Below are 13,265 nucleotides of genomic sequence, written 5' to 3' on the forward strand. Positions count from 1 at the left end.
GTGGTTTATTTTTGAACAATTGCCAATATATAATATTGATTTATATAAGTATATTGAATTTGTTAATCGAATCATATAATTAAATTTTACACAATTTATTAAACAAATTTCAAATTTTCTCAGCCCCGCTAAACCCTACCCTAATAAAACATTGAAACCCCAAACCCCTGTCAAATCTCCCCAAAAAATGTACGGACAACCACCACGCTTCAGCCATGGCAGCCATGGCCGAGGCCCCCCTCCTCAATTCAATCCAATTCTCCCTCCAAACCCTAATTTCTTGCCACCCCATCTCAATCAATTCCTCCCAAACCCCAGAATCCCCCCCAATTTTCCATTCCAGAACCCTAATTTCCGGTTGCCGAACCCAGGTTTTCCGGTCTTAAGGCCTGATGTGCCGGTGGTTAATCCCAATGAGGTTCTTGAAAGGGTGGATAGAGCTGTCAAAAAGGCCCGGGCTGACTTGGTGGCCGCCGGAGATAGTGTGTCTACTTGGAAAGTCAGGCAGGCTGCATTGGTCATTCTGAAGATTGATTCGTGGGACTCGTTCGGGTTTCAAATGCAGGAAGTGCCGTCGTTGTATCGGCTTATGGTTACTGAAGGAAAGGTATAATGTATTGGTGGGAAATATGGAATTTGAATTATGATGTTGTAAGTTATTGATGTATGTTGTTGTGAGACAGGTAGGCCTGTTAAGTTTTGATTATAGGTAATTTCGGCATTTTTTGGTTCTGTCTGTGTAGGAATTGTTGTTGATATAATGCAGTCAGCTGTACTAAATTTTTGAGATGTTTGTTAGATATGAAGGGGGCATTCGGTTCATGGTTGAAATGTTAGTGTTTAAATTAACGATTTAGTTGTATGAAAAGGGAGCTTTATTATTATTCCTTCCATACTCTTTGGGATACCAAATCATTCTCATTCCCATTCCCGATTCCCGTTCCCACCCACCATCCAGATACTCTCGAAGTTTTAGGTGTTTTAAATATTTGTTCTGTATATGTTCTTTTTTGCTATTGATGAAAGGCAAGGAAACTTAAATAAGCATTTTGTTTGGTCTTATTATTGTTTTCTTGAATTATTTTATGAGGTCACGTTATATTCTATCGCAGATGCCAAACTTGATTTGTTTTCCTTGTTTGATTTTAGTTGCATGAAGAGTGTGCGATTTGCTATAGTGTTGTCTAATATGTGTTTTCTGTTTTATTAGATTAATGCATTTATTCACTGCTTTGTTGGCGTTCGGAAGATAACGTCATTGCACGATCTGGAATTGGCAATTTGCAAGAATGAGGGTGTTGCGAAGTTCGAAGAACTTGATTTAGGCCCTATATTACGGCACCCACTTGTTGTGCAATATTTTGGTGCAAGCCCTAATGTGAAGGATGTGTTCAAGATTACCAGTGAAGAGATTATATCTTTTATCTCTAAGTTGATTAGAAAAAAGAAACAGAAAGAGATAACTGCTGATGAGCTACTGGATTACATTGCAAAGAAAAAATCAGTAGATAAGAAAGAACTGCTCAGTGTACGGATTCGGAGTTTAGTGTACGTATTACATTGCTTTTTCCTAATTGTGAATGAATGTATTCGTTAATATTAATAACTACTTGTATATATTCTGGTTCATGCTTACTGCATATGTTGGAGTTTCTGGATAAAGACTAGTACTTTTATGGTCAGAAAATTGTGTCCGAAAATAGTACAAGTTGTTAATGCATTATAGACCATAAGAGTATCATCACAAAATCCGCATTTGGTATACAGTATTCTATGTAAATCCAGACGTTACACATGTTTGTGCCCATACATTACTGTGCTATTAGTACATGCCAACAATGTTTAACGTTAAAATATGATTTATACGCTCAAAATTCTTTAATAGGCTTGTCAGTGATGCAGACTGCAATTCCTTTAAATTTAATGGAATTGTAAATTTTGTTTACAGGATGCATATTTCTTATATCCAACAAGGATGGAATTCTGAACAGGCTGCAATTAATAATTGTTTAGGGGATGCAAATATTACTTCTGGTAAAAAAAGCAGGAAGCTTCCTGTTTCCTCACTGAAAAAAGAGCTGGATGAGCATATTGGTTTGAAATCAGAGCCTGAAAATTTAGGGGATGGAAATACGATTTTGGGTGAAAAAAGACGTAAGCATTCTGTTCCATCCCCACAGAAAAAGAAGCTGGATGAGCACATTGGTGTTATATCAGAGCAGGTCAGTTCATTTACCTCTAGACACAAGGACATCAGTGAGAAGCACATAAGATTTACGTCATCAGAGGATGATGGTGATACTTCAAATAATAATAAAGGCAATGGAAATGAAAGTGTTCCTCAGAATTCATGCAGTTCTCCATCACAAATTGTAAAATTTGACTGTAGTAGCTGTCCTTTTCCATCTTTGGACGAGGAAATAAAAAGGCTTCGTTCGAAAGGTAAAGCAGGTCCTATCCCCTCTCCTGCTAGTAAGACTTTAACGCACAACGGACAAGACAGGCCATTGAAAAGAAAGAGAATATCAGAAGATTTAAGTACAGGAACCCCATCAAGCCAGATGCTGAAAAGAGATGAGATCGAAGCACATGGCTTGAGTAACAAAAAACTCTTATCAAAAGATAAAAAGGAGCAAAGTTTTCTCCGTCGAATCAACGAAGGAGATCTTGCACGTGACGTTGATACTCTCAGGACGTTCATCTGTATCTGGAAGGAGGCATGTATGGAGAACAAACTTACCCAGGTATGCCGAAATTTCTATCTAAGTTTGCATGATTAGTATTTGCTTTAATATTATTCTTCGGAGTTACCTTATGTATATAGTAACTTAAATCATGGTTGTAGCCATATGTTTGAGTTAGTGGCGGGCCAGAATTTGCCTATAGATTATGCAAAAAAACCACAAACAACTATACTGAAACATAAAGAAAGGATCAATTAAACTTTAGACTGCTACATACCTGAATTAATTGGAGGAAAATACTAATTCAACTGATGCCAGCAGATTTGGAACTAAAGTCTGCAACACTCCATATTGTGACAGTCCCTGCAGGCTACACAACAGCGATCTAACAAACAAAAAACTTAAGAGGCAGCAGATCTAACAACATGCAGGAAGAGTGTAGTATTATAGTACGGAGTAGCATATTACATCACTGTCAAAACCCAAAATTCAAACCATAGTGATTAAGTGCTACTAACGTAATTGACGGCATTGATGGTTATTTCTGCATCGTACTTCCATATAGCAAGTGCAGTACAAGCTCGGGATCTTAACTCCTTTCATACATTATCATTCTCATTTATTTTCTGCCGGCCTTTACCCTTCCTTTTCATCACTATTGTTTCTGGATCAGGAATCATGTATAAATTAAGTGTACCATTTGGCCTTGATGTTGAAACCTTACTTTCCAAAGGAGTACTTGCAGAGGACCCTTTGTTCGACTTCGGCACTTGCATAATATCATCCACAGAATCTCTATTGAATCTTTAACTGCTTGTATGTGCTGCTCCATTTCTTTTGCTTTCTTTTTTAGCTTCCATGTACTCTTCCTTCTCTTTCTGTCGTCTCCGGGAGCTCTGGTACATATTTTGCCTTTTCTACGTTCCCCAATCCAGTGTTCTTTCAATCTGTAAACTCCTCCGCAAAGTATTTGGCTACAGAAGTGCACTGTATCTTGTCACGGATTTCGAATTTAACTTGTATTTTTTTTTATTTCCATGCTGGATCCATCTTCTTACTATCACTTTTTTCAGTAGCCATCGTTCCTGTTTCTGTACAGACAAGTATGTCAGTATATTAGTATGTATATTAATATGAACAAATCATTGAACAGGAAACAATAAATCAATGACATATCAGGATGTTTAACTGTACATATATTAATTATCGGTTTTTCTATGGTGTGCCCATGGGCCCATGGGCACACACTAGACAAACCGATTAATTATATGCACAAATTGTATATATACACACGATATATAATTGTATGTACACTAACACACACACACACACAAATACACTGAGAAGTAGAGGATACACCTTAAAATCGATCTGAAATGGGTCAAACTTGGCCTGAAATCGACCAAACTCAGTGAAAGACTCATGGAGAATGTTCCTGGGCTGCGGTATATGAAAGCTGTGGTATGAAATTAGGGTTTTTATTAACATTTGTTTATATCTATAACACGGGCTTAAATAAAATTTGGGCTTTATTTGGGCTGTTTCGGATTTTTTTGAGCTCTCAAACCCATTTGCGCCTTGCGACCTCTGCGCCTTGCGCCTCACAGATCTGGCCTTGCGCAGTATGACGTTGATGCGCCTTGGGCAGATCTTACGGGCACGGTGCACCTTGCTGAGCCACGTGCGCCTCAGCTTGCCTTTAACAACATTGATAGAAATAAAATCTTAGTATGTCATGTTGCTTATGCATAGATCCTTACAGTGAACCAAGATTAGAATATTTATTTTTTTAGTCTACACTAAGCTTTTATTGCATTTAGAAATCAATTATTTTTTGTTCCCGTTTTAGGTAATAAAGGCGGTTTAGGAAATTTAGGTATAATTATTTTACCTCTCTCAGTTTGAATATTTTGAGGGGTATTTTATATAATGTGCTTAATCCACACAAGCTTATCTTTTTACTCGTTTTTATCAATAAAATGTCGAGGGCATTGATCTAAAACAAAAGTTCAAAAGCTTTGATAAAATTATCTGTTACGTTCTTACACTGAAATAAGTTGATGCATTTAATCATACGGTTAGTTATAATGGAAAAGTAGTTATAGGATTTTCTTGTATAGTTTTTTTTAATTAAACCAGTTTTTGCCATGCTGATAAGTAATAGTTCATATTATTCTGATTTGTTTTTTTATTGAACTTTTTTAGGTATTGGATATGATGATTGAATTCTATCAAACAAGGAATGGGGATAGAGTGAAAGAGATTTTCTCACAAAAACCATTCGCCGAATTGCTAAATGTTGCTGTAAGTTGCTTTTTGCAGTTAAATGTAATATTTTTTTTAAGTATTTTGACTATTTTCCGCATCATAAATATCACATGTCACTGTCTTGTGAGCTTATTTGAGCTGTAAATGATTCTGCAATATGCGCATCCACATTTATAACAATCAAATTGTTTAGATATGCTGTACTAACAGTTTTGTAGTCTGTATATGAGGCACACTGATTAAAGGAGATTGATCACTATATGTTTGATATGGTAGTTGTGAAGAAAGACATGAGGTTTTTTCAGGGTCTAAGATCTTTTTCAGCAAAAGGTGGTATGTAAATCATCATTTATAGGGTATCCTACGGTCTAGTCTTGGTTTGTGGCATGGTGTATTGGTGTGATGGTAATTTTTTTGTGTTTGAATTTCTTTTAACTTCTCTTACCTTTTATAAGCTACACAATGATTATATGTTTTAAATAATTCATTGTGGGATTGAACTTCACAATGATTATTTGTTTAAAATGTTCATTTTTTGAAATAATTACAAGGTCTATAACTTTTAATATCGAGAACAGTAGAGGATTGTCTTTCCACAGACAATTTGTTGATACCTGTTTCATTATCAATGTCGTTTACTGTCCTAGTATATGATCCCATTACATGTTGTCAGTAAATAAGTAAACTATAAAAAGGAGCAGTGGAAATGTGCAATGCATTTCTAATTCTCTAGTACTAGATGCTATCTATAACTTGCATTTATGTAACCTATTTCTACCTTTTGGTTATACAAATTATATGTTCCATCATTTTGTCGAGACACTCTAATGCCATTGACATTTTTTGTTACTTTTTTTACGTATATGAATACTCTTGATATAAAAGTCTTGTATGCTTATTGCTTTAATACCATATGCCTTGGTAATTGCAGGTTGAGGCTATTAAAGGAGTATCTGATAGCATGCATGGCACTTCACAAATTTCAAACCACCAGGGTGGTGCAAATCCGCATTCAATTAACAGTGAGTCGAATCATATTTCTAATCACACAGATATGCATGCTCGGTAGGCTATATTTTTAAAATTACCAACATTAGACCCTTTTTTGTCCATGTGATTGGGCCTGTGTACATATTAGAAGCATAATGGAATGTTTAATTTGTAACATTTATCTGTTTGTTTTTTTGCTAATATTATATTCGATTATTTTCAGATACAGTTATAGATCAACTTTCCGTAGGCACGGTAGAGGATAAAGTGTTAACGGGAAGAATTGGAGAGTTGGTAGCTTTTAGGTACTTTCTGGGGAAGTTTGGCGGAACTTGTGTTAAATGGGTCAATGAAACTTTCGAGTCGGGATTTCCTTATGATATTGCTGTAGGAAATGAAGAAATGGGTAGGGAATATATAGAAGTAAAAGCGACCAAATCTGACAGGAAAGACTGGTTCAACTTAACAGCTAAAGAGTGGCAATTTGCAGTTGAGAAAGGGGAATGCTATAGTATTGCCCGTGTCACCTTGCAATCTAACGACATGGCGAAGATCACGATATACAAGAACCCTGTAAGACTCTGCCAGCTAGGACAGCTGCAGTTAGCGATGTTGATACCTAGACAGCAGCATGGCAAGGAAATTCCAGTTTCATCCTGATATCACCTTGTGCCGACGTAGAAGAATCTGAAAACACACAATATCTTCTGCCGTCTGAGCATTATGTATGTCACAGATACAAGTCCTGGGACAATTGTGCAAGTTTTGCAGCTGTTGGAACCCAATATACAGTGGTAGGAGCTTTTTAGCATTGACCTTCCTACCAATACAAATTTTTCTTTCTTAAGATTGTTGTTGGAAAATCTTGACAGTTTTTACCATAAGGAAGCTGCTGATGTTATTCTGTAGCTTGAAAATTGTGGTCAAGAAATTTGAATGTTTGCAGAGATGGTTGCTTATTTATGAGAAGAAACATTGAGAACAATTCTAAAAATCTATCTAAATAGTTATATTGCATATGAATGATTTTAGGGAAGTTACCAGTTATACGATATTTCTAAACTTTTCTCCAAAATTACTATTTTCTGAAAATATTTGTGACAATATATGGTTTGTAGTGTTTTTATGATTTTTTTTTTTGCTAAATTGTTTTTATGATTTTATAGTGTCATACACGTAAATATCTCAATATTCGTATATTATATTTGAAATTATATTACATATTTCCTGCTTTACATGACGTGGTTCTTAAATATAATTTTTTTTAAACTCGTCAAAAATTTATTAATTATTAATATTATAAATTTGTACACACAAACAAATATATTATTTTTCAATAATTTTTTGTTTAGATGACATGTCCTCTCCTATCTTTTATGGGAAGATTGAATACCTGAATCTTGTTAAAAAACTCTCATAGGAGATCGAACACCTAAATCTTGTTTAAAAAAAAACCTAAAACACATTTTTAATCAATTATTTTTGTTCTTAACACAACATCATTAGTTTTGAAATTGTCAATGCTATATTTCCCGTAGTGTTTTATTATTGAAACGTCACATTATATTATTTTTTCAGATCAAAACGCAACACAATCTAATATTTTTTTGTCAAAAATCAAAAAAATAGATTATCTCACATTATAAATGATATTTTGAGTCATTTTTTCAATATTATCATGATCATCATTTATAAATATTGTGATATCTAATATATATTCTTGTACTAATATTTACCGAAAGTTATACAAACTCTTGATCCTTAACAAAGATAACTTGTCCAATAAAAACAACATTTGATGATTCTCAAAAATTAAAAAAAAACCATCCTTGCCATTTTCTTCTTCTTGTCAAGAGGCTTCACAAGTTGAATAGTCCCCGCTTTACAATTAAGACACTTCTTTGAATAACATAACTGTTTGCATCATAGTACCACTATTTTAATGATTAAACACAGCTGCACAGTTAACTTACAGGGACTCTAAGTTGTAAAAACAAGACTCAAACTCCAAACTTTAAGACAAGACCAAGACCCACCCCACGTGCAACTAAATCCATCTTTAACACATTGTATTGTGTGACTGTCTGTATGTGAAAAGCTTAAGATTAGTTTGATGTTGCCGGTGACTTCCCGGTAGCCAGTCATCTTTCCATCTCTCTCTGTCCTCTTTTGTTGGCATTTCAAGATTGCACCACTCACTTTACTTGCTTCATCTGCAGCAGCCACTTGGGTCTTCTTGGAAGAATTATGACAGTGAGTTTCACTTGTTCTTGATCTGTTTCATGTTTACTTGCTTCTTGCATTGTTTTTGGTTGATGGGTTGGTTTCTACTTTGGTTTTACTTGTTTTGGTGTTATGAATTGGGATGTTTCTTGATTTGGGTGGATGTGATTTGGGCTTGTTTGATTTTGGAAGTGAATTGTAAGATTAAAGTTTATGTCTTTTGTGGTTTGTTAGTGTGCTTTTACTTGGTTTTGGAATGTTTTCATGTTAAAATCTTTTTTGATTTGGTTCTTGGTGGATGGGTGGACATTCTGTGTTTCTCAACTTGAGGTTTCTAGTTTGGTTTGGATCTAGAAATGTGTTCATGACATAGGATTTTTAGACTAATTGAGATTGTTATGTGATTGTGAAATGTAGGGATCTGGTTTTTAGCATACTGTATCATAGAGTGATATTTATATTTTCAATACCTCCCTCATTTATGAGTTTATGGTTTGTCTTGTGATACAATGGTGATACAGATATGGTGGCTGATTTGTATGTAATTTATCTGTTATTTGATTATGATTTTAGAACATGAAGTTTCGGTGAAAGAAAATTCATGTTGCTAAAGTAGGTCAGGCTGCTTATAGAATTTGTATGGATCATTATTTATCCAAAGAATGAGAGACTTAGAGTTGAGGCAATGGGTGCATTCTGGGTATCTTTAGTGTGGTCCGTTATTCTCAATCTGTGAAACGTACCTTATTAGTTTAACAGCCAATTTACAATGCCAGAGAGTACTGACTACTGAGTGATGTAGGGTAGCTTCTCTTTATTTCTTTTCATACTAGGATGTCTTTTGTGTTGGCCATGGTGTAAATGTTATCACAAGTACTTATTATTTAAGACAATTATCGTTAATTTGTATAGCAATGACACTTTTGGACCACCTTCAAGTATCTACAAAAAACGTCTTATGGTGAGTGTCACTGTTTGGGATATTAAACAAAAGTAACCGTGTCTTCGCAGTTAGACTCTATGCTAATCACTACTGGTCATTAGATTGCATGCAAAGCCAACAAGTGTCTATCTAAATGACAATTTTTCTAGTTAATGTTCATGTGTCTTTTTGTGTCTAGGATCTTGACTTCTGTCCTTCCCTTTCTCAACCTGATTGGCCAGTTCTTGTAGTCTGTGTGTCACATTCTAGTGAAAGGCCACGGTTTTCTTTGGGCTCTACTTGATTTAAATTTTTTGCATACCTAATATGCAACACCCATATTTTTCAGTTTATTGAGCTGAATTATCTTGGTTTTGAGAGGGATTTCTTTTATTGTGCTTCAGTTTGTCACTAGTAAAAGAGGTTACAGAGCCTTGTCTGAATTCTGATGTTGGCAATTTGGCTGCAAATAGTTAGGACTGGTTTCTCATGTTAAGACCCACCCCTACCTCTCAGACTGTTATTCTTGTGCATAATGCATTTCCTTAAACATACTAAATTTTAATGCTTGTTTTAGAGCTCAAGCAGTCGATATCTTTCCTTTTTTTCCTACTACATAAATACCGGTAATTAAGTATTGAAAGTTCTATATATGCAATCAAGTGACCGTGTAATATACTGCATATGTGTGTGGCTGAGGAATCATGCAGAATTTGTATATGATTATGCTGAAGTTTTTCATTTTTTCTACCATGCAACTCTGATGTGGAAATTTTTTGTGACCATGCAATGGGGTAATATATCTGCATTCTTCTATTTGTTAGGCTATATTAGTGAACCCTCGGCATATACTAAGTAATAAGCTTCTGGCTAATATCAGATTGTAATAGGTGCTGTTATATGAATAATTTGTTAATTCTCAAGTGACTTGCTACAAAGAGTTTAATATTGGTGTATCATGTTACTAGGGTTTCTCGATAATGAGACAATAGGACAAGGAGCATATCTTTAACCCTTATTGAGTATGCTTCGTACAAAAATTGTTTTTGACCGAACTTACTGACAAATGAGAAAATAAGCTTTGCTGTGGTATTTTTATTCTGCAAAACTTGCCAATGATTGCAGATTATGTGGGTTGCCTGTTTATTTATGTCAATCTGCACTATTAATTGGTATTTTAATCTTGCAGCAAAGAACCGAGGTACCAAAGTTTGGTAACTGGGAAAGCGAAGATGAGGTTCCTTATACCACCTATTTTGATAATGCAAGAAAGGGTAACAGTGGTGCTCAGATGAGCCCAGATGCTCCTGAAGCCAATACTGATACACTTTTGAATGAAAAACAGTCTTCAAAAGTCCCAATCTCCCAGAAAGAAGAAGGTAATTTGCCCGCAATCAAGACAGGCACTAACCTCTCCTCTCAGCAGCGTCATGGTGTTGTGAGGTCTGCCAACAAGTCAGAATCTGAATCACCTAAGGACCCAGACGCGTCAAGACCAAGACATGAGCGTCGGCCGAGCCATGGAGAAGGCGATCTTAAAAAATCAAATGACTCCTCATTGCGCCATGAATCTGAGAGCAGGAAAGCTGTTAACTCAGCACACCATGGTCATGGAGGAATTAGTACTGATAGCCCTAGAAGGGTTTCAAGGCAGAATGTGGGTTCCGACCGCAGTGTTGAACAGTCACCGCTGCATCCCAATCACCAAACAAGGCTTGGAAACAAAAACAGTGGTGTATCTTCTCCCTCGTGGGAAAGAAAGAGCACTCTTGACAGTAGCCACGGCTTACCCTCCACTCCTGGAAGGTCAAGATTGAGATCAGTTACACGAGGCGATGACACTGTAATTCTTTTACTCTCCCATGTCTTCTATATTCTTCTTTCAAGTATTATAAATTCTTGAAAACTACTATTGTTTTTCCAAGAATTATGGACTAAGTTACTTGCACAATCAAAAAATATGATACACCATTATTTCTTAGATGGCCTGTTTTCAGGACTGAGAAATCTTGGGAAAAAATATAAACGAAGGAAAAAAAACTATAAAGAAGAAAGAAATGAAGGCTTGGTTAACCATATATTTCTGTAACTGTTCTGTGTTTTGTTTGGTTGCATGAAAGGGATGGGGTGAGAAATAGTGTTTTGGAAAGATTTAGAGTTAGAGGGGAAGCACTGAAGAGTAGACATTGAGATTAGAAGACATGTGGAGTGCAAGAAAAAATGAAAATTAATCGAATATGACACTGGAGAAAGATTAAAGTACCATATGACCTGAAAGTAAGTTAAAGGAATTAAATTCGATGTTTGGAATAGAATGTGGTGTAAAATCAAGACTAGACATTCATGTCAAAAAGTAGACTTTTAGATCTTTTATATTTCATCTTTTTCATTTCAAGCTACTAAACTCAACATTTATTTCAGTTTCTTTATGATTTTTGTAGCAACTCTAATGCTGAGGAAGTTGTCTTTTAACTTTGGAATTCAGTTTATTTATTTCCCTTTCCTAAAATCTTCCACAGTATATGAGTATAGAATTATTATATGTTACTGAGAAACTTTGGTTGTTCATTGACAAAAGGCAAAGAACATTCCTTATATTCTGAAACTTCAGTGCACTATTACATGAGTTTTAGTTGGCTTATTATGATGCAGTGTTGACTTAGCTTGTATTTCACAGCCCGATGATAGTCCAGCAGTTCCAAAATTTGGTGATTGGGATGAAAGTGACCCTACATCAGGTGAAGGGTACACTCAAGTATTTGACAGGGTGCGAGAGGAGAAACAGAGTGGTACAGGAAAAGTGCCCATCATGCCAACCGAGTCTTCTTACTCAAATGGACAAAAGCAATATGGAAATGACAGCCCAAAGGTGAATTCTCCAGGGTTCCACTATAATTGTTGAGGGCATACTGTAATATGAGCATTGCAACATGAACTTGCATCTTTCAAAGTTGATATTATTCCTCATTTTCCTCTTCTTTTCTCATCATACCATCTGCGTGTAGCTTTATAGTAAACAAGTTTTATTGAATTCTCTAACATCCATATTTACATTTTCAGGGCTGTTTATGCTTTCCATGGGGTAAAAAATGAGATCATCCCATTTTGCTGTGAATGTAAGTGCATAATACGTTGTACTCATAAGACTACAGTATGTATGAAGATAATGTAGCAAATGAGTTCCTTCTACTATATATAAGTTCGCCCTCAAAATACAAAATTGATATTAGAACACCGGCAGTCCTTTCTAAAATGTGGAAGTACTGTCAAAGCTATTTTGGCGCCTCAAAAGTAATGTTATTTTGCACGTAACTTATGTGTTACATACCCAGCTGGATGCTCTGATCCATTAATATTTGGGCAATCACAAATATCTTTTGCAAATTGGTGCTGGTTTTTCATTGTTTTTTGTTTCTTCTGTTGGCTGCATAATGCTGTACCTAAGTTTTTCTTTTTGAATCGGAGACAAAAAATCCAAGTGTAGATTCATTTTATACCCTGTTCAATATATTATTTTTTGCTTCCATGTTTATGATTACGTATGATAATATGATTAACGTTTAAATTTATAACATTACTGCATTCTTTGGTCCTTGATCTTTGTTTAGAGGTTTTTGCTGTCACATGTCTGGAACACATTTCATATCTGCGGAACTTTGTATACATGACACTAAATTGAGTAGAGGCGGGTTTAAGTAGCAAACCAGCAACCATAAGAGTATGAATTCGGTCTGAAACTATAAATTTGCAACTGTACTCTAAACCGATGGTCCAGTTAGGATCTCAAAACTAACCAAACCTTAGGATCGGATCGTTTTGGTTGTAAAATCGGTTAATAAAATTTTAGAAGAAAGAATTACAGAAATTTAAGATGTGTAAAAACCGAGCCATGGAAGCTAGTTGATGCTATAATCTTCTATTAAACAAGATTAGGATGTTTAATTTAGGTAACTAGACAAAAACTCAGAGACAATGCAGATTATTAAGAAAAAGATGAACATCTTTACATTGAAAGCTAAAACCAGGGAAACAAATGCTTGGTACAGTCCAAATTTGTACATGATAGTACTAGTGTATATGATTCTACCAATGGCCACATCAACTGATCAAATGACCATCAAAATGACATGAAAATTAGTACATTTATATATTAATTGCACAACTAACTGACCGAAACC

General features: G+C 35.3%; 2 protein-coding genes across 2 annotated transcripts; both read left to right on the forward strand.

Moving 5' to 3' along the window:
* Nucleotides 1-115: 115 nt before the first annotated feature.
* LOC108202503 (protein NO VEIN) lies at nucleotides 116-6,927 on the forward strand. The gene is made up of 6 exons (XM_017370928.2): nucleotides 116-607; nucleotides 1,211-1,548; nucleotides 1,949-2,744; nucleotides 4,890-4,988; nucleotides 5,884-5,974; nucleotides 6,166-6,927. The coding sequence occupies exons 1-6, from the start codon at nucleotides 188-190 to the stop codon at nucleotides 6,600-6,602; spliced, it is 2,181 nt and encodes a 726-aa protein (XP_017226417.1). The 5' UTR covers nucleotides 116-187; the 3' UTR covers nucleotides 6,603-6,927.
* A 1,033-nt stretch (nucleotides 6,928-7,960) lies between these two features.
* Nucleotides 7,961-12,613, forward strand: LOC108200553 (RPM1-interacting protein 4-like). The gene is made up of 4 exons (XM_017368749.2): nucleotides 7,961-8,195; nucleotides 10,277-10,930; nucleotides 11,765-11,956; nucleotides 12,148-12,613. The coding sequence occupies exons 1-4, from the start codon at nucleotides 8,190-8,192 to the stop codon at nucleotides 12,178-12,180; spliced, it is 885 nt and encodes a 294-aa protein (XP_017224238.1). The 5' UTR covers nucleotides 7,961-8,189; the 3' UTR covers nucleotides 12,181-12,613.
* Nucleotides 12,614-13,265: the final 652 nt, after the last annotated feature.

Source organism: Daucus carota, chromosome 9 (assembly GCF_001625215.2).
Source record: "Daucus carota subsp. sativus chromosome 9, DH1 v3.0, whole genome shotgun sequence".
Taxonomy (NCBI): domain Eukaryota; kingdom Viridiplantae; phylum Streptophyta; class Magnoliopsida; order Apiales; family Apiaceae; genus Daucus; species Daucus carota.

What these genes read in the sequence shown, in the direction of transcription:
- LOC108202503 (XM_017370928.2), top strand. Translation starts at nt 188, where the DNA reads ATGTACGGACAACCACCACGCTTCAGCCATGGCAGCCATGGCCGAGGC. An exon ending in TGGAGAACAAACTTACCCAG is followed by an intron (nt 2,745 to 4,889) that starts GTATGCCGAAAT and finishes GAACTTTTTTAG; the next exon opens with GTATTGGATATGATGATTGA. An exon ending in CCGAATTGCTAAATGTTGCT is followed by an intron (nt 4,989 to 5,883) that starts GTAAGTTGCTTT and finishes TGGTAATTGCAG; the next exon opens with GTTGAGGCTATTAAAGGAGT.
- LOC108200553 (XM_017368749.2), top strand. An exon ending in TTACACGAGGCGATGACACT is followed by an intron (nt 10,931 to 11,764) that starts GTAATTCTTTTA and finishes TGTATTTCACAG; the next exon opens with CCCGATGATAGTCCAGCAGT. An exon ending in ATGGAAATGACAGCCCAAAG is followed by an intron (nt 11,957 to 12,147) that starts GTGAATTCTCCA and finishes TTACATTTTCAG; the next exon opens with GGCTGTTTATGCTTTCCATG.